The sequence below is a fragment of the Drosophila sechellia genome, chromosome 2R (assembly GCF_004382195.2).
Source record: "Drosophila sechellia strain sech25 chromosome 2R, ASM438219v1, whole genome shotgun sequence".
Taxonomy (NCBI): Eukaryota; Metazoa; Arthropoda; class Insecta; order Diptera; family Drosophilidae; genus Drosophila; species Drosophila sechellia.
The window spans coordinates 5108252-5135803 of record NC_045950.1 but is presented as its reverse complement, the minus strand read 5'-3'; the positions used below and the strand labels follow the sequence as shown (position 1 = coordinate 5135803).

General features: G+C 48.8%; 1 protein-coding gene across 9 annotated transcripts; it reads right to left on the bottom strand.

Annotated features, from left to right (window-relative positions):
* Window positions 1-148: 148 nt before the first annotated feature.
* On the bottom strand, window positions 149-27552 carry LOC6608238 (ryanodine receptor). Of its 9 annotated transcripts, none has more exons than XM_032716839.1 (28): window positions 27490-27552; window positions 24932-25099; window positions 21946-22149; window positions 21652-21663; window positions 20929-21006; window positions 20489-20877; window positions 19900-20424; window positions 19716-19840; window positions 18235-19657; window positions 17575-18178; window positions 17340-17439; window positions 15624-15828; window positions 14813-15569; window positions 13595-14754; window positions 13187-13381; window positions 12999-13114; window positions 10393-12665; window positions 9376-9855; window positions 8676-8813; window positions 8244-8530; window positions 6085-8182; window positions 5193-5302; window positions 4637-4982; window positions 4124-4424; window positions 3731-3841; window positions 3254-3673; window positions 2984-3185; window positions 149-2920 (listed from the first exon to the last, which is right to left on the bottom strand). In XM_032716839.1, exons 2-28 carry the CDS (start codon window positions 24983-24985, stop codon window positions 241-243), a joined length of 15393 nt encoding a protein of 5130 aa, XP_032572730.1. In that variant the 5' UTR covers window positions 24986-25099; window positions 27490-27552; the 3' UTR covers window positions 149-240. The 9 variants fall into 9 exon arrangements, with proteins under 9 accessions (XP_032572730.1, XP_032572726.1, XP_032572723.1 ...); XM_032716835.1 differs by lacking the exons at window positions 5193-5302; window positions 17340-17439 and adding exons at window positions 5623-5735; window positions 17000-17099 and having other exon boundaries at window positions 13187-13339; window positions 27490-27551; XM_032716832.1 differs by lacking the exons at window positions 5193-5302; window positions 21652-21663 and adding an exon at window positions 5623-5735 and having other exon boundaries at window positions 27490-27551.

Genomic DNA, 27552 nt, shown 5'->3' with positions numbered 1-27552 from the left:
GAACATTTGTTGTTATACGTGCTAGAATCGTCATCAATATTTCAGTTTGGAAACGGGTCGTACTCCTCTACGTACATAAAAACGATTGTGTAGGATATTGCTTAAAATACATTGCTAAAGTTGACTAGGTAAAAATTCCAGATGTTGTCAAATTACCGATACAAAAGTGGATCCCGAGAGTCCTTGGACCGTGATAATGTGATTGTGCCCAGAAAGCAGACGCGGCGAATCCGCTGTCCTTTAGCCGCCGCCGCCTCCGCCGGAAAGCTCATCCTCGTATTGCTTGCGGAAGCAGTCTCCCACCGGGAAGAAGTCCCAGCTGCGCTGCTGGTACATGTTCCACACGTACGTCTCCTGGCCGGTATACTCCGTGTCCGGCTTGTTAATCAAATGCATCAGGAAGAACATGTAGTTGGCCAAGTTGTGCTCCTTCTGGACGTGCGTGTCGAAGCCGTGCGGCACTATGTCGAAGAAGTCCTTGCCCATCCCGCAGATGAAGCAGTTGGACTCCATGTTGTCCTTCACCGACTCCAGTTGGTCACGCAGCTCGCCGAAGGCGTCGATGATCAGACCCTGGATAATGGCCAGCAGGATAATGATCACGAAGAAGAAGAACGTGATGTCGAAGATGATGCGGTAGACCTCGTAGTCGTCTCCATCCGGATCCCCGATCTCGTCGCCTATGCCACCGCCCGCTCTCACACCCTTGTACAGATGGAACACGAAGCAGGTCAACATGTCGTGGCACTTCTTGTCCACCTCCTCGTCCTCCTCCTGGATGTAGAACTTCCTGAAGAAGTTGAACGCGATCACAGTGTAGATGTACACTATGATGGTGAGCAGCATCACGGTCAGCACCAGTTGCTTGCCGTTGTGGGTCACAGACTGCAGGATGGTGCGCAGGGTCTTGAAGCCCACGGCCACATCGAGCAGATGGGCGGCGAAGAAGAAGTTGTTGAAGTTACCCATCACCGAGAAGCTGAAGTACCACAGTGAGTAGAGGAAGGCGTTGTCCGTGAAGGTGACGCCAGCCTTCCACACCTGATAGCGCCAGTCGATGTTCATGATGTACTTGAAGATGCCCGTTTCCTCGCTCTCCTGAGATGCGAACGTGCTCTTCTCCATGCCCAGCAGATTGGAGATCGAGTCAAAGTCGTAGGTCTCGCTGTACTTTTGGCGCACCTTCTTCTTCACGAACTTGTCCCAGTAGTTCACCGGGAAACTTTTCGCCGAAATCACCAGCTTGTCCCAGTGCGACTTGAAGTCGTCATCCTCCGGCTGCTCTGCAATGAACAATCCCTCGAACTCCAGTCGGCGGGCAATCTCCTTCTCTCGCTTGAAGATAGCCAGTGGAACCTTGAGGTGGTAATAGGCAATCAACATGGCCAGGGAGACTAGTGAGTGCAGACATGCCGCAATTCGGAGAACGTGTTCCATGTAGAAGAAGTCTTCGTCCACGTGCACAAGTTCCGGTATCTCGTCCTCCATTTCGCTATCGCCCGATCCCCCGTCCCCTGATCCGCCAAAGCCAGAGCCAGTGATGTCCGCACCTCCTCCCGACCCGGAGCCCAGGATGAGCTCCTCTTCGGCAGAGCTGTCTGCTTCTTCGGTAAACGAGGTGACTTTGTAGAAGAGCAGCATGAAGTTAATGCTGAAAGCCAGCACCAAGGCCACATACTTGAGGTTGTAGAAGTTTCTGGCGAGGAAGCTAACGGCGCGATGCGTGTACTGAGAGAAGTCGATCTGGTGGACGGCTGGAGTCTCCTGAGGCGCAGATGACGACTTCTTGGCTTCCGCCTCGATGGAGGCCATAGCGGCCTCCTGAGCCTTTTGCGCCTCCTGCCGCTCTTGTGCCGCCTTCTTTGCAGCTTCTCCACCCAGCAGATCCACAATGGAAATGGGCTCCTGGTGTGGTTCACCTTCGACCAATTCGCCGCTGGCAGCTGCTCCGTCCTCGGGACTGGATTCTCCGCCCTCCTCCATCGAGGAATTGGCTGGAGACTCGTGCACCACCACCTTGTACATGCCGTTCTCCTCCTTGTTGATGTCTAGGCCAAAGGCTTGCACTGTGCCCGGTGGTTCTTCAAGCGGCAACGGTGGCAGTGCTCTTCCAAACGTTTCCTCCTCCACCACGGGTTCCTCCTCCTGCTCTGGAGCAGGTCCTCGCATCAGGTTCAGTAGGATGCCAAATATGTAACGCACCACGCAGAAGTGCGCATATCCGGTATAGTAAAATATATAAAAGATGATCTTGAAAAAGCCGACAATGAGTTCTGGTATGGATTTGGTCTGCATCACTCCGATCTGATGCTTGATGTTCGCCGGACTAAGCATGTGCACTCCGAACTTCAGTCCTTCCTTGACGGCGGTGATGGTGCGGCGGATGGGATCACGAGCAGCTCGCTCCTCCTCTTCCTCGCTCATGTAGGAACTATAGGCAGTGTCCCGCTTCACATTGCCACCGCCATCATCGGTGGCCATCAGTCCCGAGGCGTGGGTCATCTCAAAGATGGCGTCCTCGCAGAAGTTCACAAAGGCCTCCAGTTTCTCCTTGTCGCCACCTTCGGTGACGATGGAATAGAAGAAGGCACGCTTGGACTCGCGAATCTGGGGCTTCTCCCACTGTTCGATGTTCGAGTCCTTGATCTCAAAGTAAACGCGCTCGATGCGCTTGGAGCTGCCGAGAATCTCGATGCGGCCCAGGAAGGGCTCGAAGTAGTTGAGCACCGAGCCGGCGGTCTCCAGGAAGCGCGCCAGGCGCGGTTCGTTTGGCATGTGTTCGCTGAGGTTGGTCAGGAGCACAGCCAGGTTGAAACCGATCTCCTTTGATGGTTCGTGGAAGTGCTCCACGAAGGCCCGGTAATCGATCTTGCCCTCGTGGTTGCGCTCGCAGCAGGCCAAAAGGAAATCCATTTCTTCCCTGTAAAACGGAGCGTTATAATCGGTGATACCCAGCGATTGGTCATACTTTATCTTCACTTACGGTGTGTAGTTCTTGGATTGCTCCATCTTTTCCCTAAAGTCTTTGGGGGTCACCCAACCCTCGTTCTTCATGTCCACTTCGTGGAAGCTGGGCGATTCGATAAGGTCGGCGAGCTTCAGGAACATGTCGAAGTACTTAAGAATCAGCTCCACATTGCTGGCGGACTCCACCAGCGTGTCCACCATCTGCTTGCCAATAGTGCCTGTTAATTCGGATATTTGGAGATAAGTCTGCATTAGTCATCCAAAGTTTATATGACAGTTCCCATACCGTTAACAACATTTCCTTCCAGCATGGAAAGCATCATGGTGATCATGTCCTTTTGCAGATTCAGCAGTTCCTTGAGCAGATCCACTTGGCTGGAGTGCTTCGACAGTTTGTCCTGCATGTGGGAGAACAGGAAGAGGAAGCCACCAACTGCGTCCCACAACCTCGAGTGCGCCAAGGCCTGCTGATTAAGGGTACAAGGACCCTGGATGACTTCGGTGAGGGTGTTGAATACTTGGCTAGCCACTTCGATGGCCTTGAAGAAGTTCGCCTTTCCAGCGGGATCGATGATCTCTTTGCTGGAGTAGTGCCAGTAGAAGTCCATGATGGACTCTTGCAGACGCAGCAAATAATCCACAGTGCAGATGACCACGTTCACGGTGGTGGTGTTACCGGCCTGGGTCCTCAAATAGTTTTGCCATTCTGTAAGGAATAGGCTCAGTGATCACATGTCCTGAACTCTCTCTTTCTATAACTCACCCAAATTGTGGCCTTCGCAGGTCAGCTGGATGAACCGGAACAGCGCACAGGTGAATTCCGCGTCGTGCATGTTCTTCTCGCCCGCGGCGCCTTCGGAACCTACACCAAGACCTGCACCCGCACTCGGAATATACTCTTTGTTCGTGTGACAAATTTGGATGGATTGGTACAACGATAGCGGGAATCACGTACACGGGATTGGTGGGTTGGTGGTTGGTTGGTAATGGCATGCGAGGCATGGTTTTGTTGGGTGGTTGGGAAATCAGTTGGAAGGAAGTAGACACAAATCAATAGAGTAATCGAACTTAGAAATATTCGAACCACAGATGACGGGCATGGCAACTCAAAGCTGGAGGAGGTGGGCGCGTGGAATCACGGGGCGGATGGACTTACCCTCTGCTTTGGTGTTTCGCTCAAAGGCGTCCAGGTCCAGTACACTGCAGGAGTTCATCAGTCCGGCGATGGAGGTAAAGAAGCCAACGTCCTTCTTTTCCTTCAAGTGGTTCAGCATGCCCATTTGGATGTCGATGTTTCCGCCGCGCAAAATGGCTATGCCGAGATTGAGTGTCGTCATTACCATCTCCGAAGGTATACCTTTGGACGCGGAAATGTGCAACAGCACCATTTCGGCAACGCCACGATTGGAGAGACGTGCCTGATGGAAGAGCAGCTTCTGCTTCTCCATCTCTTGTTCCTGTGGAGGTATTAGTGAATTGTTTATTAATATATAGAAGATTGGCGCTTAAAGCTGTATATGGGATATATAAATTTTTAAAGCGGTTGTTTAGTAATTTCAGCCGAAGGAATAGTTACCATTAACTGCCTCATCCGACACTGAAGCAGACATGTCGGGTTTTGGGGTTTAAGCTGTTGTTAGTGGGTCTATGTTAGTTGGGATCGACTTACATGGATGCTGGTGCCTTCGCCCTCTTCGCCACCCTCACCGCCTTCCTCGTCGCCGCCCTCCTCCTCCTCCTTGCCCGTGGACTTGGCCGCGATCTGGGCATAGGACATGTAGAGCAGATCCTCCTGGAGGGCACCGCTGCGCTCCGTCATGGCGCCGCGGCAGAAAGTGGTAACCAGTTGGGTTAGCGGATCCGGCTTGCTGTCCGTCTCCTCGCCCTCCTTCTTGGATTTCTCGGAGTCCTCGAACGTCTGCGTCAGATCTTCGACCATCACCTCTTGGCCCACGTTCTCCTCCTGCAGCCACTGCTCGTAGTAGGATCGTGCGAAGATGTTGCAGGCCCGATGTCTGGATGGGATTGCGTTCAAAAGTTAGTGATATGCGCATAGATATCTACTAATAGTTAGAAAAAACACTTTGCATGCATATGGTTAATCAACTAAAGTTAGAGAACAACACAAAGTTGAAATAAGAACTGATGCTGATCCTTGGGGTGGAAAATTAAAGAAACTTAGAAGGCGATGAACCAATCGATGCGACTACGAGAACGAGTACCACCTGCTCATGCGATATAGATGCTTGGCGCGTAAGCTTGAAATGACTGCCTGGCGACGCGCCACCGAGATCTTTGAGCCCCACCGCTTGGATCTGTTCTTGGAGCTGGCTGCCTAAGGGATTCGGAATCGGATTGGCAAGTGGCAAGCAAGCGTGCGGCAAGTCCATAAAAATATACAATAATACAAATGGCGTTTAGAACACGGCGCTCACATTAGTGCATTAGCTATTAGTGGGGAATCAGTATTAAAAAAAAGGATCGGATTAGATTGATGCCATATTGAGGACGATGATAAAATGGGCGTTAGGACAGATAAACTTTATAGAACACTAGTATGGTTAGTTGGTTCCCACAGAGCCAATCAATCGGCAATCTGCAATGTGCAATCTGCAATCTGTAAGATGCAATCTGTTAACTGCAATCGGTAATAACCTGGGTAGAGAATGCAGCGATGTCTGACGGAAGCATGCGATTACGGCACGCTTCCTTTGGATCGACACAACGCTCCTGTAGACATTTTTGCTCTGCTGTTGTGGATGGTCGATCTGTAAATGTTTCGTTCACGGGACGGTCAGCATTTCAGTCAACAATTGTCGGGGTGGATGAAGAGTTGGCGATGTGGGTGCATGTCGATGTCGATGTTGGTGTTGATCATGTTGTTGATGTTTCGAGAGGAAAAGAAAGATCGAGTGATTAACAGATTAAAGTTGAAAGATTTAAGTTGTTGCACAGATAGATAAGCTCCGTACAGTTTCAATAGAGATGAGTTACTTGAAGTCAGAGAACATCAGAGTTGTGCATTTTGAAATATTACAATTTAGACAGATCGAGATAGAGATTGGGATGCACCCATACATCCCATCCCGTTCGGTTCGGAGTTGATCCGGCACTTACCATGTGCAGGCCAAACAGAACCTTGGCCATCGCCACGATGCGATCCACTGTCTCCTGGGTCTTGTCCTTGCCCTTCTCGTTGGAGTTAACATTGGCCTTCTCCAGCGCCTGTTCGTCCACCGGTTCCTCCGTCTTGCCCAGCTTCGAGTACAGGTAATGCTGCCAGGACATCTCATCCGAGGGGTCCAGCTTATCCGGCAGTGTCAGCTGGTTGCGGGCGAACTCGATCACATCGTACTCGGGCATCTTCTTCAGATACCGATCCTTGCAGTGCTGCACCAGTTCCTGCTCTCGACCCGCGAATAGATTCAGTCCCACGGGCAGGAGACGTTTCAGACAGGCCACCATCAGACTGGCCTGCACCTCCTTGTCCTTGTCGCGTTTCTTGTCCCTGTTCTTCTTCTTCTTCTTTACCTTGCCACCCACGGTAGGAGCACCTTCCGAGATGGCCGACCTCCTGGTTGCAGTTGGCATGATCAGGGCCATGTTGTCGATCTCATTGGCAGAGATGAAGTTCTGCTCCTCCTTAAGGAAGTACTGGCTCTTGGACCATATATTGAAGATCTCTGCCACATGGTTGTAGAGCTCCTCGGCCTCCGGTATGTTGTCCTTTAGCCAGTGGTTTCGCTGCAGATCCACGTACTTGATGAGCAGGGGGTAGAACGAGTATATGTCTCGCACTAACAGATTCCAGTCCTCCTGAAGCTGCGTCTCCACCTGCGAAGTGTCATCCGTGGCCGACTTGATGAATCCTCGCATGCTGTCCTCCTTGTGCAGCATGTTCTCAGTGCGCTTCTTCACCCGCTCCGCCAGCGGCAAGAATGGATCCTTGAGAAGCTCCTCCGACGTATTGATGATAATCTGCTGCGTATAGGCGGCAATGCGAGTCATCCATGGAGCATTATCGTTGCCAATGTTCTTCTTGATCATTTTGAGCACATTTCGCAGCAACGGATTCATATGATCGGCTGTGACCATGGTCACGTGGTTGCCACTGGTGGGACTCACATTATCCGGTCCCTGGGACCACCAAAACGGTAGATAGGCGCAAAGCAGCGGCAGGATCACGTCGATAATATGAGGTGCATCGTTGTATGTCTTGTCCGACTCCACGAACTGGTCGACTTCGGCAAGAATGGTCTCTAGATTTGGCATACAGCTCTCCATCTTGACCATAATGTCCTGCGCCTCCAGTGAGTGATCCGCGATACGGTTGAGCAGCGAGTACTGGTTGTGCTTGTTAAGGTGGGGCTCCAAGAAGGCCACCGGAAAGCAGGAGCTGTAAGCTCCCAGACAGGAACCCAGAGCAGGTCTATGCCTCTCAATCTCGGTCTTAAGATACTTCCTGTCATGTGTCAGGGTGCCATCGGTACCCAAATGATACAGTGCAGCCAGGATCTTGTAGGAAGCCACCTGGATCTCGTCGAGAAGCAAATCGCTGCCATAGTCACAGGCTGCCAGATGATCAAACATGGCAGTAAGCACCGGCAATACCACCTGGTTTACATATCCCAACGATGTGGAGGTCTTTAGGTGAGTGCCTCTCAGGTGACTGTACTTGCCATCCTGCAGGTTAAGGATAGTGTTACCCAAGTCATCGGATGTCTGGTTGAAGAAGGTCAGCATGGAGGTGCGAATGAACTCGGGACAATTCTTGGTCAGGGTGCGTGCATCGATGCCCTTGACCAGGACCTGGAGGCACCGTACTGTGATGCGGACATCCGGTCCAAATGCACTCAGCCGGTTACGCAGTAGAGCGGCCAGCTTGCAGAAGATCGAGGCCACCATTTCCTTCTCCTTGAGCGAGGCTGCGCCAATATTATTGGTTGCCGTGGCAATGGCGATGAAGTAGTTGCGATGCGTTGAGAAGTACTTCTCCATCAGAGGCAGCACCACCTTCGAGAAGAACTTGATGTCCCGGGTGGCCGTCTTGAAGGATGAGCGGCGACTGAACGTGGTCGATGGCTTTAGCAGTTTCATGTTGATGGTGGCTCGATCCAGATACTGAATGAGCTTCTCTAGTAGGGAGTACGAGAAGCGCAGTTCAACGGCAGCCTGGGTTACACCGCCCTCCTCCACAGCTCCTCCCTTTGATGGCCTGGAGTCAGGAATATGTCGGGATGAAATCGGAACTCGTTTAGTCTTTGTCCATTACTCACTTGTGCAGCTTGTAGCCCTGGTATTGCATGTACTTGAGGAACTCCTGCGAGCGCTCGCGATCCTTCTTCTTCTCCTTGTCGGTCAGAAGATCGTATGGCACCAGCTGTGGATGGATAACGCCACCGCAGCCATTGAGCTCCTCGTTCTTCTTTTTGGCCCAGATGTCGTGGGAATTCTCCGCCAGGCGCTCGGCCATGTTCTGCATCTCCCTGCTCAGGGTCAAGTTGCTCATGTCCACCGGGTGCGGGTTGTAGTTGAACGGGCTGCCCTCGTTCTGGAATTCGTTCTATCGGTGTTAGGGGGCGGCAAAGTGGGGCGTGGGCGTGGCACAAAGACAGAAAAGCCAATTGGAAAACGGATAGATAATTTGCAACGTGTGTTAGAGGATTTTCGAATCGAGGATTAGTAAAAGGCTCTTGGCTGCTACATACAATTTGGGGCTTCGACTGACGCCGCGTCGATCCGCGATGATTCAGCGGCACCTCCACCTCGGAGTGCTCCACGGTCCAGCCGATGGCCAGCAGACCCTTCAGGCACTCCCGCACCGGATCGCGGTACCGTTCGCGTTCCTGCCAATGAGATTTCAGTGGTGAGTTTGCTTTCCATCACAAGATGAACGATTTAGAGTTAGCTGTTGAATTAGTTTGTAAAGATTAATCATGAAGTTAGCACAATTAAAAATTAAATTAATTAACTTTAGTGTCACAGAAAAGAAGCTTCATCTTTCAATTATGTAAGTCCGCGTAAGAACGGTAATTTGTTTAACTACATAATCAATATTTTCAAATTGAATTAAGTATTAGAAAATACCGAATTAAGTTTTGAAGTATCTGTGATACTTGAGTATAACCTAAAATAACATAGAAAATCGTTGTTAGGAAATAATTAAATCAATAAATTAAATCAATAAAAATCATTATTTAAAAATGGTAATCAAATAATTAAGTGATTTAGCTTATGCTAAATCTAGAAACTGAAAACAGAATAAATGATCGATAATGAATGGATTTTGATTAAATGTTAATAGATTGTTATAAAAAGCTGGAAAATGAAAACAGAATATCTGGTTAATGGTAAATGGATTGATGATGATATTATTTTAGATTTAGATATTATTTTAGATTTACTCACGTATTCACTGAGCATGTTGTAGGGCTTCAGGCGAGGATGTTTGCGATCATTATCGGATCGGATGTCTCCGTAGGTCCAGCCACCTTCCAACCGCCGACTGGCCCACGCATCGTGGTAGTGCTCGCTGAACTTCTGGACCAGCGAGTTGAGATCGTTGTCCAGGTGCACGTTGTTGGTGTCGATCGGATTGGGCATGTACTGCGGCTGATCCGGTGCGCCCATCTGGCGGCCGTAGTAGTCCTCGTCCGTGTTCTTGGACAGACTGTAGTCCGGTGGCAGGGCGCAGCCGATGGCGATCAGGCAGGGCAGTGCCTTACCGAACAGTTCCGGGTCATAGTCCATGTTGCTGAGCGAGTCAAAAATGTTCGAGAACAGCAGCATCGTCAGGCGCTTCTCCTCGTCCGATGAGGCTCCATAGGAGCCCTGGCCTTGAGTTGAGCCGTAGTATTTGGCGCAGCGATCGAAGTGCAGGGTGAGAAGCTATCGGATGTCAAGGGAAATGGCATTAATATGGAGAACTTGGTTGTCAATTGGATTAATATGTGCAAATATCAGTTGGCTCTTGATCTGTTTAATTAATTAACTATTAATTGGATTATTTATTAGTCTTTTAAATTATTAGAAAAATGGAAACCACAATAATAAATACTCAGTATAATTAGTTTGTTATTTAAGTAAATGAAGTGGACTTAACAAATCATTAATTAATATAAAACTCTATTTTCAGAATATGAAAATGTATTGAACAAAAAAATTTTGTTAAAATAGCGACGCTTTTATTTTAAAATGAGATTAAGTGCGATTAGTTTATGAATTCTTGCGAAGCACATTAATTTTAGATGGCTTTTTTAATAGAGAAACTAAGATTGTTGTATAAATATATCAGTAAAAATGAGGCTATTTCAATATTCAATATATATATTGGTCAGCTATCCTAAGAAATGTTTTGCCAGATTGAAATTAAACGAACATCTTCAGAAGCTTCTGAAAAACATTTAAATGGTTGTTAATGCTCACCCGGAGGGCCACGGTGGTGTACTCGGACAGCTTGGACACATCCACAGTCAACTTGCGCAGCAGCTTGAGCAGCATGGCAGGTTGCATTTGGGATGTGAGGGCCACCAGGAAGTCGGAAACGGCCTCGCGCTGCCCCTTGGTCAGCATACGGTTCTTGGACAGCCGGTAGACCGTGTGCAAAGTGGCATCCAAGAGGCTCGCGTAGTTCTCGGCCTCGTTGTAGAACTTGGAGTGCTTGATTAGCAGCGGCAGGATCGAGTTGCCGATGTAGCGGTTCATGGCCAGCGCCATGTCGCTCTCGGATCCATCGCTCTTGTCCAGGATGGTGGCGGTGCGGAGATCCGGCAGGAAGGCGTCCTCCAGCAGGCGGTAGAAGAGGTCCTGTGCCTCGATGCCGTAGACGCGCTCCAGGAAGAGCACGATGCTCTGCTTGTTGTTGGGCAGCAGGCCGGACGGCATGTCCGATTTGGGTTTCTCCTCGCCGGGGGCCGTCTGTGAGAGGGTGAATTTCAGGCTGAGCACCCCCTGCAAATCCTCCAGTGGCACCAGAGATCTCAGAATAGCTCTAGCCCTCAGGGACTCGTTCTTGCCCTGCTCGATGACCGAAGCGTCCGGAGCACAGCGGCCCAGTAGGTCCACCAGGGTGCAGTAGAAGTTCAGAATGGCGGCACCGGTATCGATGTAGTCCTCGTCCTCCTCTCCCTCCGGCAGAGGATGTGTGAAGTTTAGCCCGGCAATGGTGCCCTCGGCCTCGTCCTGCATCTTGCAGCGATCCGAGATGCGCTCCGACATGCGATTAGCCTCGACGATGGCGCGGAACAGACCTTCTCCTTCTCCTCTTAGAGCCGGTCCCAAGCATTCCGGACGACGGATAAGAAGTCGAATGACAAGGTTCGCATTCTCCTCGACGCTCTCGCCGTTGACCCAAACGCAATAGCGCAGGAAGTCCAGGTACCGCTCACCTTCGACGGGATCCCAGCCCAGATCCGGATAGCCCTTCTCCACGAGCTCCGAGTTGCTCTGCAGTCCGCACCGCGAGAGGTAGACGGCGATCTTCTCCAGATAGTGTTCCCTCAGGGCCAGAGCCAATTCTGTGTTCTCCATCAAACTCGAGTATGCCACATCGAGGGGCGTGGATCCTCGCAGGCTGGGCCGTGCCAGCAGGATGTTGGCGTTGTCCAGCAGAAAGTCGAAGTGATCAAACATGGCCTTTTGGTTTTGGCGACCAGTGCGACAGAAGTAGCAGAGGAATCGGCAGCAAGCTACCACCATTTCGTGGGAGGTGTCCTTCTCCTTGGACGGAGCTCCTTCGGCTCCTTCCGTCTGGGTGGGCGCATCGCTTTGCGCCTGTGCCCTCCGTCCGAGTGTGTTCATCATCACTGCCATAACGTTCTCGTGGACGCGCAGGATGCGTATAAGGTCCGGGTGCTGGAAGAAGGTGGCGTTGTTAACCAGCTTCCACAGCCGCTTGCGCATCAGTTCCTCCTCTTCCTGGCTCATCTGGACGGGCAGCAAGGCGCGAATCTGGCTGAGGCCCACCCACATCTCTGCCACGTCGTCGCGGGCTCGGGTGTTTATTACGTACGTCTTCTCCAGGGCACGAACCAATTCTCCGACGGTGTCGTACTGCCGCAGCAGCAGACTGAACATCTCGCGCACCAGCTTGGGATTCTCGATCTGGGACTCCTCGGCCCAGCTGACTATCGTCTTTATGAGCACTTTGCGGAACACCTCCTCTGGTGTCTTCTTCTCCGGCTCCTCCACCTCCTTGGGGCCCTCCTCCAGCTCCTTGACGGTGTTGATAAAGTTGTAGATCTTCGTGATGGGTCCTGTCTTCACCTCCTCGATGGCTGTGCCCTCGACGCCATCCGGCTCCTGGAGAGCATTGAGCGACACCTTTTGCATGAGGGAATCGTGGAAATCGCCCAGGCGTCCGCGCAACTCAAGGCCACAGGTGCAGTTGTCCTGGTCATCGGGTTCGAGGTTCTTGAAGCAGAGAATCTGGTTCATCTGCTCCCGCGGCGGACAGCGGAACTCTTTAGTCTTTTTGGCCGCAACAGCACTGGGCAAATCGGATTGCTTGATCTCGATATAACGTCGCAACTGATCGGTCTGCAGGTCGCCCACGAAGTCGTGGGAGAACGCGATGATGCTCTCCACTCGGTGGCGCAGCTGGGTGTCGTAGAGATGGTGCAGCAGGTAGCACATCTGCAGCTTGGCGCCCTCGGCCATCTTCATGGTGAGCAAGCCCTTGCGGTGCTCATCCTTACCCTCTGAAATAAGGGATTATTCTATTAAAATGCGTTCGGTTTCCTAGACATATTGGAAGCTATGGTCTGCCGGTAAAGTAGTTAATTTCTATTTAGGAGTATTGGAAGAACTTTTTAACTTTGAAATTCTTTCTTTTCATTTTTTTCTTTATTTTTATTTTATTTGTAAAAGTTTTTTTTACATTGCATTATCTTTTCAAAAAGTAGTAAATATATCCTATTGTATTAGTTAAGAATTGATGAAACATCCTCCATATAAGTAATTAGTTTGTTAGTTAGTTAGTTAGTGTTCATTTACCAGCCGACGACCATAGCTGTGATCAATTCCTTACTCACCTCTCTCGAAGGCTTGGTCCCAGGTCTCTGGGTCGATCATGACCAACAGCCGCTGGACATCTTCGTCGGTCAGGACGCCGACCAAGAGTAGCCGGTCTGTGAGCTTGATTAAAGGGCTACACGGCGAATTGGAATGGGGCTATCACTAGAGGACGTTCTATGGCCTTACGGGGTAAAGTGCTACTCACAGGAAGAGGTTCTCGTTGGTCCAGCCGATGGGATCGCGGTTGTGCACCTGATTGATCTCGACGGCATCCTTCAGCGCCTCCATGACAAACTGCCTGACTACTTCTAGGGGGAACTTCGGGGAGTACAATTGGTCGATGTCGGGGATCGGTTCGCTGGAAACACTTGGCATACTAGATGTTGCAATCACAGGGGGTCTGGACGGGTGTAGTTGTTGTTGTTGTGTCGGTGCAGGAGGTTCGATGGATCAGGTGTTGTGTTGGATCAGATGCAGGACCGGGAGATTCGAAACAGATTGGGATGTGAACAAAATCGAAAGGATAATCAGAATGCCATGTCCCCAGCCCGAGCAGTGATCGGGAAATCTGTGCATTGTGGGTAGAGCGAAAAGCCGTAAATGGTCAACTCACGTGATCTCCGTCATCCGCAGCTGCGGACGCACTGACTCCGTAACCAGGGATCTCAGTGAGTGCTGCATCTCCTCTTCGGAGTACAGTTCCTTGAGTTCGGCTCCCAGCGGTGTGATGTACTCGTTCTTGCACACCTCCATGGTTGTGGCATGAGACTCCAGATGCAGGGCGATAAGCAGGTCGTAGAAGCCCTGCCGCAGTGGTCCACTCATGTACTCCGACCGGATGGCGTAGAGCAGCTGCTTCTGGTCCACATGCTGGCACAGGGCATGGGCAGCTCTGTAATTGGATTGGTAACAAAGAGCCGCATAGAGCGTTAGACTGTGGGCATGGAAGGACAGAAGCTTGTCCATCTCGATGAGCTCCAGAATATCTATACAGCGATCCTCCTCTGGGATGTGCAGGGCCAGCATGGACACGGGGTCCTCGCACAACATGGACCAACCCCTCACGTCGGAGAGTTTTAGCGCATGCACCTGGAGTGCGGTATTTGGAACTCTAGCCCACTGATGCGGACGCAGGCACTGGACCTTCAGGCGCGGCGGGGACTGTGGATTTATATGCTTGTCACTGGTGGGCAGTACCGCCGCTGAAAGGGGCAATGTGGTAGGGGTACGTCCCAACTCGATCTGAAGGATCTCCTTGCTGGTGGCCTCCACGAAAATGGCCGGGAAGAGCTTGGTGTCTGGCTCCATCATCCAGCGGTGAGAGGTGTCCTTGCCCTCGCAAGTGAAGCGAATGATGCCAGTGGCTGTGTCCACGAAGCAGCCAACGAACATGCCCTGGGAGGCTCCCTTGCCTGAGGCATCCTGGGTAACCTCGTTGAAGAGTTCGTCCGCTCGAACCACATAGCAACTCTGTCGGTCGATCCGTTCGATGGCCATCTCGTAGTCATCCTCGATGTAGACTGACCCACGGCGAACCTTGTTCTTGTTAAACTCACGGCTGTGCAGGTGATACTGCGTGGTCACCCAACCGACGTACACGTGCGTGGGATCCTGACCGGGAAAGATTCTTACTCCATAGAAATACTCGTTGATCAACTTGAGGCACTCGGCATCGAACATCTCGTCACCGGAAGTTTCCACTGGCTGTTGGCCAAGATTCGAGCCACTTAACTGCTTTGGTCCCTGGGGCACAGGGCTGGGAGGGATTTCGGCCTAAGATATTGTTGGAATAAAATAATTTATATAACGTAACTAAGGAATTACAACTTACATTATTTAACCGCAGAGTTGGAGCTCGTGTGGTCATTTGCTGGTTAACTACGTTCCGTCCATGAGCCACCGTATTTCGACGCTCCAGAGATGTGTCCAGGGTGCGAGCACCCATCTTTTCGCGGCTCTGGTCACGCGACTTCTTCGAGAAGAACTTGAAGGGGCTGCGGCCGCGCTTCTTCTTGTCATCCATCTCTTCGCCCAGGCCGTTCATGTCCAGCACGGACGTGGATCGTTGCATCTCGTCCAGGGCGGCGGACATGTCTGTCTCGAAGGTTATGTTACGGGTGAGCGATCCCTTGCGAGGCGGGCGGTTGGGTCCTCGCATCATGTGATCTGCCTCAGCATCCGCGTGCTCATCGAAATTACGGGTCAAGCCCTTGATATCGTTCATATTGAAGCCACCTTTCAGCATATGGTCCATGTGGGCGGCCTGTGTCTGTACCTGCATCTGGGCAGCAATCTCCGCCTCGCGCATGAGTCGGTACTGCCGGTTCTTAATCTCGTCCCAGCGTCTGGCCTTCTCCTGCTCGCTGATGAACTCACCCATGCAGGTCACGGGCAGGGAAAGACGCAGGAACTCCCAGTTGGCCTTCTCCATGGTCTCGAAGGTGTTGTGCGAGATTTTTAAGTGCGGCGGGGTGTCGGCGCCGCCGGGAATCCGAGTGACATCGATGCGGCAGTCGGGCATCTCCTCGGTGTTCTCGAAAATGGGCTGGTCCTTGGTGTACCAGTGTGTAACCGGGCGACGCATGTTCCTGCAGGTAACATTTAAATTAAATGTAATTATATAATGTATTCCGAGTACTTACACGCAGAAGGGCTCGTATCCCTCTTGCAGGCCACAGGTGGTGAAGAACTTGAGTGAGTCCACGTCCTGGCCGTAGATGAGGCGCGCCTTCTGTCCCACTCCCAGGGTGCAGGCGGGCACGAAGCCCACCCCCTCGGCGGTTACGTCGGCAAAGGTCGTCTCGCCGCCCAGCGCGTCCATCAGGAGTTCTCCGTTCAACGAGAAGCCTGCACAACGATTGATTACGGTTAATGGGGTAGGGGCTTGGGGTGGCTGGGCGGTTGCTAATGATGAGCATATTGATAATAACCAAGAACCAAGCAGCTCCTCAATGAATTCCGAACGGGCCTTGGCCTGAGAACCGTATCCGTATCCGGAATTGTATCGTTCGTCCGGAATCCATTAAGCAATTTTAATTCCTCTAGGAAATGCGTGCGTATTAATTGGCGTTTGATTCGCCTTGCAGCATACTTGCATTAGACTATGTTATATTGTTATCATGTCTGGACTAGAGTAGTGTTTAACTGGTTGGGTTTCGAGTTAGGAGGCAAAGCTAGGATTACATTGTCAAGCAAGCTATTAAGTACTTGTGGTTAGCTCTCATGCTAAATATAGTACAACTGGATTGAATTGCTATTGGTTAAGTAAGTTAGGTACGTGTCGTTTGTAATTACAGGCAGTTACGAGAGAGTAAAAAGCTTGGGGATGAGCTGATGTGTCACCTGCTCCTCAGGCACCCAGGTCGCTAACCAGGCGCCTCGCTCCTTGTTAGGCGTTCGAGGTGTTCAAAGTAACAATAGTTGGACATTAGAGCATGGGAATTGGATAGTCTGGATCGAAAGTGAGAGTCTACGAGAAGCTGGCATTGATGGACTTATGCATTTGTCTTCGATTCGTTGTCTGTCGTGTCTAAAATGGCTGATCTACTGGATTTGATTACTTAAATGTATGTCCAGTTCAAGTTCTAACAAAAGTTCTTACCCTGGAATTGATAAGAGTAACCATTTTGAACACAAAAATGATTTTGATCTTTAGATGATTAAAGATGCGAATATTGTTACAACGCTCTTTTCAAATGATAACCCCTTTCTAAATTTTTAAATTATGGAGATCAATATGTTGAGAAACAATGTATCAATTTCGAATGTGATTTAAATTGACCTAAAGTCGACTATATGAGGTTCGGTCTTTATGGGTATCTATGGGTCGCTTTTGCAGGGTATCTATATTGAGGTGAATGCGTGGATACCGCATGCCCTTCGCATCGCTGCACCTGCGGCGCTCGGTTATCCGGTGGCTCTGGTTCACATTTAGTAGATATCAAAAGCACGGAGGTGGACATTCCTTGGGGCTGCTTAGAGGATTTGACATTACAACAGGGGAGCGAGCAGTTCTTACTAATTGTGTGGTCGGCCAGGTCTAGAAAGACGCCGACTATGTCCCCGGGGCCGCATTGTTTACCAAAGGATTCACTGACGCCACCGTAGACTTTCTCTTCCTAAAAATTGAGTGGCAAGTGCCGAGATTTAGTCGCGATTCGATCGATCAAGTGGGCCCTACTCTTTACTCTGCTGGTAGCTTGTTAATGATCGTATAAATGAGAGAGTGTCGCTAAATTAACAAATCAAAGAAGAACGAAATCGTTGATTAAGTTGAGAGTTGAGTTAAACAAAATGCGTTCGATCAAAGTAAATAAAATCAACGTTGAGGCACGCTGCTAGGGCGTCTAGGTCCTTACTGATCGTTTGCTCCTTGACATCGATGAAACAACCAATGACATCGCCAGCCTCATACCGCACTCCGAAGTGCTCAATGGATCCGGCGTGCATTTTGGTCACCTATAATCACGGGGTTGTTGGTTTTGGTTTGAGTCGATCTGGCATTAGGCGTTACCGCAGTCCCTTCCAACCCTCCCTAGCCTACATCGAATGGATGACCCTCGGCATGGAGACCCCTGCCCTCCTCATACTCACATTGTGTCCATCGAAGGCCCAACTGGTGTCCTCGCTGCCCAGCATCGCTCCCGGATAGCAATCGGCCCGGGCCCAACCCACTCGCATGGGTCCGGACGTGAGGACCTCGAATTCGAAGTACCACTTGCCCGATGTCACGGCGTAGTTGCGCTCCACTCTGTAAGTCCGGAATCCGGCGAACTTGAGGCGTTGTGCCTCGGCCAGAAGTGCCTCCGTTCCCTCGCCCGTCGGAGGATCCAACACATATCCGTAAACCAGGAGCGTTCGCACTGTCTCCGACGCCGTGTCCCTGTTGGCCTTTTTGATAGCCTCGTCCACCTTGGCATAGGGCACCAAGTGTGGACTCCTGTGGTTTTCACTATCCTCGTTCAGTCCATAAGTCCAACCCTGCTGGATGCGCTCCCGTGCCCACAGATTGTGAGTGTTTTCGGCCAGCTGGTCCACTAGCTCTTCCAACTTGGGGGTCAGTGTTACGGCGCTTAGGTCAAGTGGAGCCGGCTTGTAGCCATTGCCCTGCATGAAGATCTCGTTGGGCAGGCGCACTGGGCGAATGCGTGCTGGTGGCTTGTCCATGGTTATGTAGTATCCCAGCGAGATAATCGTCCTATGGAGGAAAGAAGGTCAGTAATGGTTAATTTCCTCAAGAGTAAGGCAACTTACTTCAGCGTTTGCACAGCCAGTTGATTGTCGTATCGCTTCTCCGCCGCCGGAAGCTTCTCGAAATGGGTGAGGCAGGGATGGATGCGGTGGTAGTCATCACGGTGCTCGCCCCACGACCAGCCCGCCTCGATTTTGTTCAGAGCCCACATCTCGTGGATATTCTCCGCCAGCTTCTCCTTGATTTGGTCCACAGAACTTGGCAATGTCACACCCGTGGTATCAACGGGTTTCGGAACAAAAGCAGTGTCGTCCTCAATAAGCCATGGTCCGGCCAAAACATTCTTGCTAAGATTACCAAAGTAGAAGCAGGGATCCAGACTGAGTATCTGCTGCGGCATGAGACACTGCACGAGTGCAGAGAATCCCATGGGCGGGGCGAACTTCAAACGACCATGATCACCTCCGAAAAGGAAGCGACAGCTTAGTTTTGATGAGCAACTCATCACGGGAAAGAACATTCCATCCAGGTTGAAGTCCCTAAAGCTACCGCGCACTTTTACTCCGTTAAATGTAAACGTGATGATGGGCACAGAAAGATCAATGGCAACGCCAACAACATCACCTTTCCGGATAAAGGGCTCCTCGGGCAGCGCGTCCATCACTAGTGTTTTGCGACCTCCGGTCCAAAGATAGGCACCATCAAATCCAAAGGAGTACAGGTCATCGCCTACTCCATTGCCACCCCACTTCTTGCCGCCTCCGGGATACGGTACATACCCGGAAGTATTAGCCCAGCCAATGCGCAGGTGGGGCATCATGTGCGTGGTCTGTTCGATGTGATCCATGGTCACCTCGAAGTACCACTTCTGGTACATGGAAGAGCCGTCCACGCGACCCACGAATATGTTCGGTCGAATGCTGGCCACGTGGTCCACCAGGAGCGTCTGTAGCAACAGGTTCTTGCCTGGCAGCAAAAAGTCGCAAATGTTGTTTTGGGAGGATCGCACCGCCACTCCATTACCCACGCACAGGGAACACAGAACGTCCAGGACTTTCGGGTCCCTGCCGTGCTTCTCCAGCAGCGAAATGATTACCTTGATGTGCTCATCCCGCATCATGTTCAGCGCCTCGGGCGAATCGATCAGCACGCAATGGAGTACGTCCAACATGCCGGAACCCTCGCTGGAGGCCTGGGAACCGAGGCGAGAGAATAGCCAGTTAAGTCGGTTGCTGTTCGCGAACTGGGCGCAGTTCGTGTGGTTGCCCTTGATTATGGCGGCCAAGAGTTGGTACAGATAGGTGGAAATGAGATCCCAGCTCTGGCCGGTCTCGTCGCCGGCCAGGAAGCTGGCGAGGAAGCCCTGCGAGGTGATTATGTTAATCTTGTCAATGGCCTCTAGGATCAGATTGAGCACGCCCTCCTCCTGGAACAGATCCTGTCGGTTGCGCAGGGCACGGAATCTATTCTGTTTCTCCTCGTGCTCTGGAAATTAGTTGAGGTTTTATTGAACATCTTAGGGTCATGTTTTGAATGACCTTACCCATATCGTCTTCAGGTTGCGAAAAGTAGTTGATCAAGTCCTCCAGGCACATGACCATCTCGTTGAGGTTGACCTTTTGGAAGAAAATGGAGTGTCGGCGATTTGACTGCAGTGTTTCCAAGGCCCTGAAATGAATGTGAATACGATGAGGAAATCACTCGTAAAGAACTTCCAAGTCACCTACGTAATAAACTGGGTGAAGAGGCTGCTGCACTTGCGGATTACACGAGCCGTCTTGGACTCCTCCTCCTGGGAGCGGGAGAAGTCGAGGCAATCGTCCATCTTGCCCTCCTCGTGCAGGATGGCCTGCTTTTCCTCCACCTTTCCTACGCCCTTCTTCTTCGTCTCGTAGCTCTTATAGCTGAGCCACAAGCTAGTCTCGCAGTGCTGGACGATGACGGTAGTGTCGCCGTACTTGATGATCGGCGAGCCGATCACCTCCAGGTCCTTGTCCTCCAGCACCTTTTTCTCATCGTCCTTTTCCTGCCGCAGGCAGAAAGTCGTCGTGGCAATCGAAGCCTCCTCCTTCTTAACCAGAATCAGTTCGTTGCTGTCGTTGACGCCCAAGTAGCGTCCAGTGGTTATGTGGCGAATGCGCATCGGGTGGTACCAGTTGATAAAGCCACCAGTCCACTTGGTTCGTGCGAGTTCCAGGCGCCACAGGGACCTCGCCTGTGCCATGACCACGCCGCCCTCGTAAATAACAATACTGTCGGGGGATTGAAAGGGTACTTTAGTACAGTGACCAAAGGCATTCTGAGTGATTCACTTACTTTTGTCCCGCCTCACGACCCCATGTACTCGGTATGGTCAGGCACTCGTCGCCGCCATGGAAGAAGCGCAGCACATCGCCGCCAAAGACATAGCCCACATACTTCATCCTAGAGATGCCCGTGCCGTAGGGCTGCACGGACCAGTGGGTCACGTGAAAGCTGGCGTTTACAATGGACTGCTCGTTCTCCTTGGTCGTATGCAAATAACGTTCGGTGGCCACCGACACCAGGATCAGGTCATCTCCGACGCGCACCTTCTCGCCCTCAGAGCGCTGCTTGCTCGCCGGATGAACCGTCCACCAACAAGCCTCTCCCTGGCTGTGCTCCTGCAGGCCCACGTCGAAGGACAGCTTGTCGTTCGACGACGAGGTGGACAGACAGGCCAAGTACTGCAAAGTGTAATCTTGTTAGATTTATTCTTGCCGGTATTCAGTACTCACCATATCACTGTTGTGGTGGCGCAGCAAAATGGCATTGCCATAGAGCAATGTCCTGTGTCCCGATCCGGTGCCTTTGCCCTAGGAATTTGTGGGAAAGCCATTAGAAAGTGTTAGCTCTGTCTGCAGACAGCTGGTTCTAGGGATTGGTAAGACTACAATCTACAAACTACTGCTTAACAGTGGAAAGTGTTACGTATTCACGAAGTTAGGATGCAAGTGCTCGTGGTTGCTGATGGTTAGATCTATGGAGTACAGTCAAGCAAAGAAGAAACTGAACCATTTTTTAATTGTGAGGAAGGTGTAGACTTCATTATAATCATAATTTTAACTTTGTATCATTTTCATTCTTTCAAATGATAATATAAAAGTCAAGAATATTTCATTTTGTGGGGCCTTGATTTCTTCTTTGTATTAAAGACGGTTAAGATATTCGTACAATCCGTAGTCCAAGTGTACTCAATTTTAATCACTGCTGAGTTAGGAGCTGCAAGATCCAAGCTTGTGGGCCTAGTCTTAAGCGACTTGAATCTCTGGTCGGGGAAAATAGGTGAGTACAAGCTCAGTTTTAGGGGATTATTTCCCACAGAGATGTGACAAAGAAAGCAATAGCAGAGCGAGACAGAACGAGCACTACTTTACACAGACAGAGTGAGAAAGATAGAGAGTAGAAGAGATATAGAAGCGCGATACAAGTAAAGAAGAAGAATTGAAAGGTATACTTACAAGTCGACTATCCTGTTTTGTGGGTATTTAGATAATTTTGAAAAACAACGAAAAATTGATAGGTTACAAATGTGTAGAAGAAGAGAAAAACGGGAAGATCACAGTGAGGGGCATGCAAGGACCTATCTATCGGGGGAACTTATATGATCTTAGTCTAGGGATATCGAAGCAACAAGGATGACAACACAGAAATGGCGGGACAGACTACTACACGGTATGAATGCTCGGGATTCCCTTGGTTTCGAAATGAAATGACTACATCCGAGTTGAACGGCTTCCAGGGGCTATACTTACAGTCTCGGATCCGGCCGCCGTCACCAACTCCTGCAGAGCTCTCACTGACAGCGCCTGTTCGATAACGAAGACACACTGCGAAAGATCCGGCGGCACGTTCTTGTCGGCAATGTTCTCGAGAAAGCAGTGCCGGTTGCCAAATCCCTCGGCGGCCAAGCAGACACGCTCCCCCGTCGCCGTGCAGGAGAGCGTGACCATGTCCTCCTACAATGGCAGCCGCAGAAGGAATAATATTTAGTGTTAATATTATGTTCTACAAACACATTAATTAACAGTGTATAAACTATGTAGATGACATCGGAAAGCCGAAGAAAGTAGACCCGTTTCATGCTTATTAAAGGTTAAGAAACTTAATTGTAAAACTGTAACTCAAATAGGTATTTGTGTTCAAGCATTTAATTTTGAGATCAAAACTATTAGTACATCTCAAATTGCACCTCAAATATAACTGGTAATGAACTAATCAAATATAGATGGAAATATAATTATGTATTTATCTACGAATAACGACGTCATTGTTAAGTTCTATCAGAATGAAGTTTCTATAAGTTTCTATACATAAAAAGTTATGAGGTCAGAAATAATCCAATTTTTAAAAGAATCTAGATAACCCATTCATCCTGACTAACGGATACAATTAAATATTTTTAGTATATTATACTTCAGATTTATATCTTTGAATAAACGGTACAGGAGGTAAGTATGTTTTAAAATGTGCAACATAAAGAAGGAACGTTTCCGACCCTTTAAAAGATTTATGAATATAAAAAAAAACTGAGCATCTAACAAGTTAAGGTACAGAAATTCTAGAGACACATACTTTCAATAAAGTACGTTTCAAATATTGCCAATGTGACCCTTTCCCCCAAAAACTGTTCATTTTATTTTACTTTAAATATAAATCAAAAGATCTTGCTGAACATAGCGATATGCCAAAAATTTATCGGAACGGACAAAATTGAATTTTTGTTGGTTATTAATCGAATTGTCATTTATACAACAGCTGCTAGGTGGCGCTTGTGTGCTTACATATCTTCATAATCGTTGTACTTCCTTTTGTAAAGATTTGGATTCTGTACTGCAGCGATTTCACTTTGTAATTGAAGGAAGCCTACCCAAGGTGATTTTCAAGTTAGAAATCCTGGAATCGATTTCTTCATGTGCACGGAGTGCTAGCATTGAGTTAAGGAATGGGAGGATAGTTTAGGCAACAATTAAGTCGTTAAGAGGCCCAAAGTTGTGCTGCAATTTTAATGAGACTTTGGCAACAATTCCGACCGGCAAGCCACCGCAATACCAATTGGCATTTGCCGACACATTCGACTCGCCAGCTCCATCTGCATCCTTTTGGGCATGGAGCATCAGCCGGGCGATGCACACGCAAATTGGGGGAATTGTTACAAGGCACTAAATGTGCAAATGAACGGCCGACGGGTCGGTGGGTGGTGTGGTATGGCTGGTTGTCCACACCAACTCCCCCACCCAACTGTTGTGATTTTGGACCGGTGATGTTGTGTGTAGTCGAAGTTAAATGAACGGTAATGGATTTCGAATCGACCAATTTGCATAATTTAAATGCGAATGAAGTGCCGAGCCCTGACACTGCACCATCATTGTCTCTGGGCCCATCTATTTAAAATTTAAATCCGACCACATCCTGGTTTTGGGCATCCAAAAACTGCACTGCTCAATGACTCAATTTGCATTTGACTTCATTTCGATAAATGTTTTTGCAAACTTGCACTTTTCGGGTCACTCGCTAGTGAACTGTAAAGTTTTTGGGGAGGCCATAAGCGTAATTTGACATCGACTTCGCTTCAAGGACGGCGCAGGGACTTCCCCGGGGACCTGGAGTCCTGTGTCCCTGCCGGGTCTTCGGTATTCGGTATTTATTGAATTTCTGATGCGGTGTGTGGGAATTGAGCCTGCGGGCCCACAAAGAGATACAAAGTTACACGGATGTCCGTGTGGCTGCGATGTGTAAACTCAACTTTTGCCCCCAAACGTATTTATTTATTGCGGCAAGGTGTCGCTGCTGTTGACCTCGCTGACCCCCAGTTGGCGGGGGCCCTTGGGTCGTCGGCAGGGGTGTGGCACGTGGGCGTGAGCACAAGGAAGCAACACTATTTACTTATACCCCATAATGGCTGTCATTTGGCGCACCAGCTGTGGGCATTGATATATGGAGGCATTTGTCAGTTGACGATGTGTTCATCGAGGAATACTTCCCTACTTCCCTACCTACTCCCCCCCCCCCCCCCCCCCATCCCGATCCCAAAACCAGCTGGCTATGTAAAGTGGAATCAGACGAAAAGCTAAAGCCCCTGGTGGCCGTGATTGAATTTGTGACTTGGGCTTCGTATTTATTGTGTGCCATAAACAAAAGTTAGGGGCGCCTATAAATATGCATTACATACATATACAGCTGTATTGCGTAGCCGGGGAAACGAGGCAGGATATCTTTTATGGATGGCCGGATATTTTATGACACCAATTGTGAAAAATCCCCATGGATTTTATTGAGTGGACGTAATTGATTTTAGATGATCTGCTGTTGTCATTGGATGTGCAGGCTACTCTCATATTTCAAAACGAACTGGCCTTTAAAACTGGCCTGAAATCAGTTTTCTTTCGGAATTCATTTGCTTTAAATCTATCACAAGTACTAGATTTTAATCTAAAGCCTGCAAGCTGTAATTAGTTTAAGGTTTCTTGAGATACTGCTAAATTTATTATAAGAAAGCGCACTTTTAAAATATGTAGAGTAGATACTAGTCAAAGCCTTGGTAGAAAATCATTTTAGATATTATTTTTAGTTTTTTCGATTCTTTGTGGCAACATAATTATTAATTGCCAAACAGAATTTTCTGCGTAGTGCAATAGTTTCAAACTTTTTGAACAAATTTTGGATACCGTTAGAGACAATCAATCTGTTTCCTATAACCTCCAATAGCGATGGGGCTGTGATATCCTGTTCCGTACTTACCGTTCTCAGGAATGAAACATCATCCTGTTCGGAGCCTCCCTCCGCCTCAGCCATTTCGTTTGGTTAACGCAACGACCGCAGCGCCTCCAAATCGGAATTTATATCGCAGCGGCGTTTGAATTCAATTGTTCTGGGATTTCCCTCGGTCACCCGACTCGGTATAATTTCCTTCAAAAGATTGGGAATATGTTTACGGTTAGAAATGCATTGTTTACACTCGTCACTGGTGGGAATGGTTGTCGGCGACGGTTTCTTAATGGGCGGACAGAACTCAAGTGGCACGAACTTTTGTTTATATTTCGGGAAACCCCTTCCACACGCTCTTTTCATCGCGAACACACACACGTTCACCCACTCACGGACCAACGGAGAGTGGAGAGAGCACTTTCTCTCGCAATCTCTCGCTCGGCTGTTTGTTTTGCTTTTTCGTGCGAACAGCTGATTCACTCGGTACTGCGGATACGTTTGTATTTGCCTTGCTCTCTGCTCTTTCTGTGTCACTTGCCAATTCGCCGCGAATTTTCGATTGTTTTTTACACTTGTAATTATTCAGGAATTTATGTAGATATTTGTTTGTATGTCACTAGCAGGCAAAAGGCCAAAATTAACGAAATGAAATGGGCTACCGAATAAGAGTCTTCATTAAAGTACATTTACTTGGCGAAGTGTTTTTTAATATATATTAAGGTTAATAATAAATCACTCTCAATATTTGTAAATATGCAAACATTAGTCTCCAAACATAATAAAGAGCAGTATTGTACGCTATGTTACTAAATATGACAATTTGCATTAAAAATCCTTAAGAACGCTTTCCATTACTACGATCTTGTCTGGATGAGTACTAAAATCACTTTAAAGGACGTGTGTATACAATATGTATGCATGTAGTTGCACATGTTCTATAACAGCAATTTTAATAAATTATAACTCGATCAATAGAGAGATTTACAACGCAGTAAATAATGCCTTTTCGACCATCAACATTCTATGCAAGCTTGTATCTCAGACTCGATGGTATCTGCATGAAACTTTCCTAGAAGTCATCTTTCTATGTTTTATCGAACGTACCAACATATCGAACTAATAATTCATATAGCTGACAAAGAAATTGAATGTAAATGGCAAAAAGGTGTTTTTCTATGTAAAGTTGATTACTTCGATAAAGACCAGTTCTTTGCAATTATAAAATTTCGCTTTTTTTTTTATTATAATCGAAATACTTTATAATATAGCTGCCATAGGAACAGTCGGAAAATAAATTGGAACTAATACTAAAGAAATCCTAATTGCACTGTTTTTGATCATAAATTGTTCCTATTTGGTATACAGTGGTTGTTTTGGGATATATAATCACTGCAAATGTATATAAGCTTCGGTTAGATTAATTTCTTGATTTTATTTCTTATTATGCTGGATGTCAAAAAACTAAAAACAAGCACAAGTACAAATAATTGAGATCATTGATCAATGGTATTCAAAAATCGAAAGGATTGTCTGCTCTTAATCACGTGTATATATGTATTTTTGTATATATGTATATCTTCCTCGTTTTCATGGGCAATAGTGTTAATTAAGTGTCTTGGATTCGGCTAATCAAATGTTTCCCTAATTTCCGCTTTTTAGCGTGATGTTTTCGATGGGTGTCTAGTATGTTTCTGGGCAGGTGCCAACGTTACTTTGTCGACAAGCTGGCAAACACACGCGATGCATATATTTAGTGGTCGTCGACTTATATTTAGTCGGTGTATTTGTGGCTATATGTGCAACATGTTGCCACTGGCATGCTACGATTTCCCGAGAGTCCCGGCGACGAGTTCTAATTAATTGCTCTCTGGTTCGCCGGGTGCGTTTCTCCTTGGGCAAGGACTTTTCTCATATCTTTACTGATTTCACCGATGGACTCGGGGACAAGGCGGCCATCGGTAATCCAAGGGTCCGATGGCACGCAATCCCGCCTCCACCTCCGCCATTTTGCTGAACCGGCAGCACCCGCACTGAAACGCACGATATCCACCATATATCTATGTTCATACATAAATATGTAGAACGCCCGGCGCACCACTAGGGATTGTTCATTAGAGAGGTATTTTTCTTGCTGCTTTGCTTTTTTCAAACCGAACGATAGATCTTAGATTTTGAAAACCCCAACATTTCGCTGGCTTTTAGCGGTGTCGTGTGTTTATTTTTGGTCTCCACCGCGGCCCGAAGAAGACCCGAAGACGCGGAGCCGTTGCCGAAGGCACACACATGTCCAAAAATATCACACGCAAAGGCCTGGGCAGCGCACAAAACTAGAGCACTTTGCGAATTTTTCATCAAATTTTCATATTTTACTTATTCGAATCGTCGGAATTATAATTGCAAATCTTATGCAACGCGCACACCACCGCCATTTTCCGCCTGGAGCCCAACTCCGCCACGTGCTCGTCGAGGGCGCGTGGAAATGGGCAGCTCCGCCATGGATTTTCCACGTTTTCCACCCGTTTCGAGGGTCTGCCGCACATATAGATTCTATACTCGATGCTGGTGGGCCAGCAGAAGCACGGCGAACTTACTTTTCGTGTCGATATTACTCTCTAGACTGGCGACGAGTCCCGTCGGCGGCGACCACGAGTGCA

Bases quoted from the DNA above. Each gene is read 5' to 3' on its own strand.
- LOC6608238 (XM_032716839.1), bottom strand. From the start codon at position 24,985: ATGGCTGAGGCGGAGGGAGGCTCCGAACAGGATGATGTTTCATTCCTG. The intron at 3,674-3,730 runs GTGAGTTATAGA...TATTCCTTACAG, and splicing joins CTGCGAAGGCCACAATTTGG to AATGGCAAAACTATTTGAGG. The intron at 3,186-3,253 runs GTATGGGAACTG...CCGAATTAACAG, and splicing joins GGAAGGAAATGTTGTTAACG to GCACTATTGGCAAGCAGATG.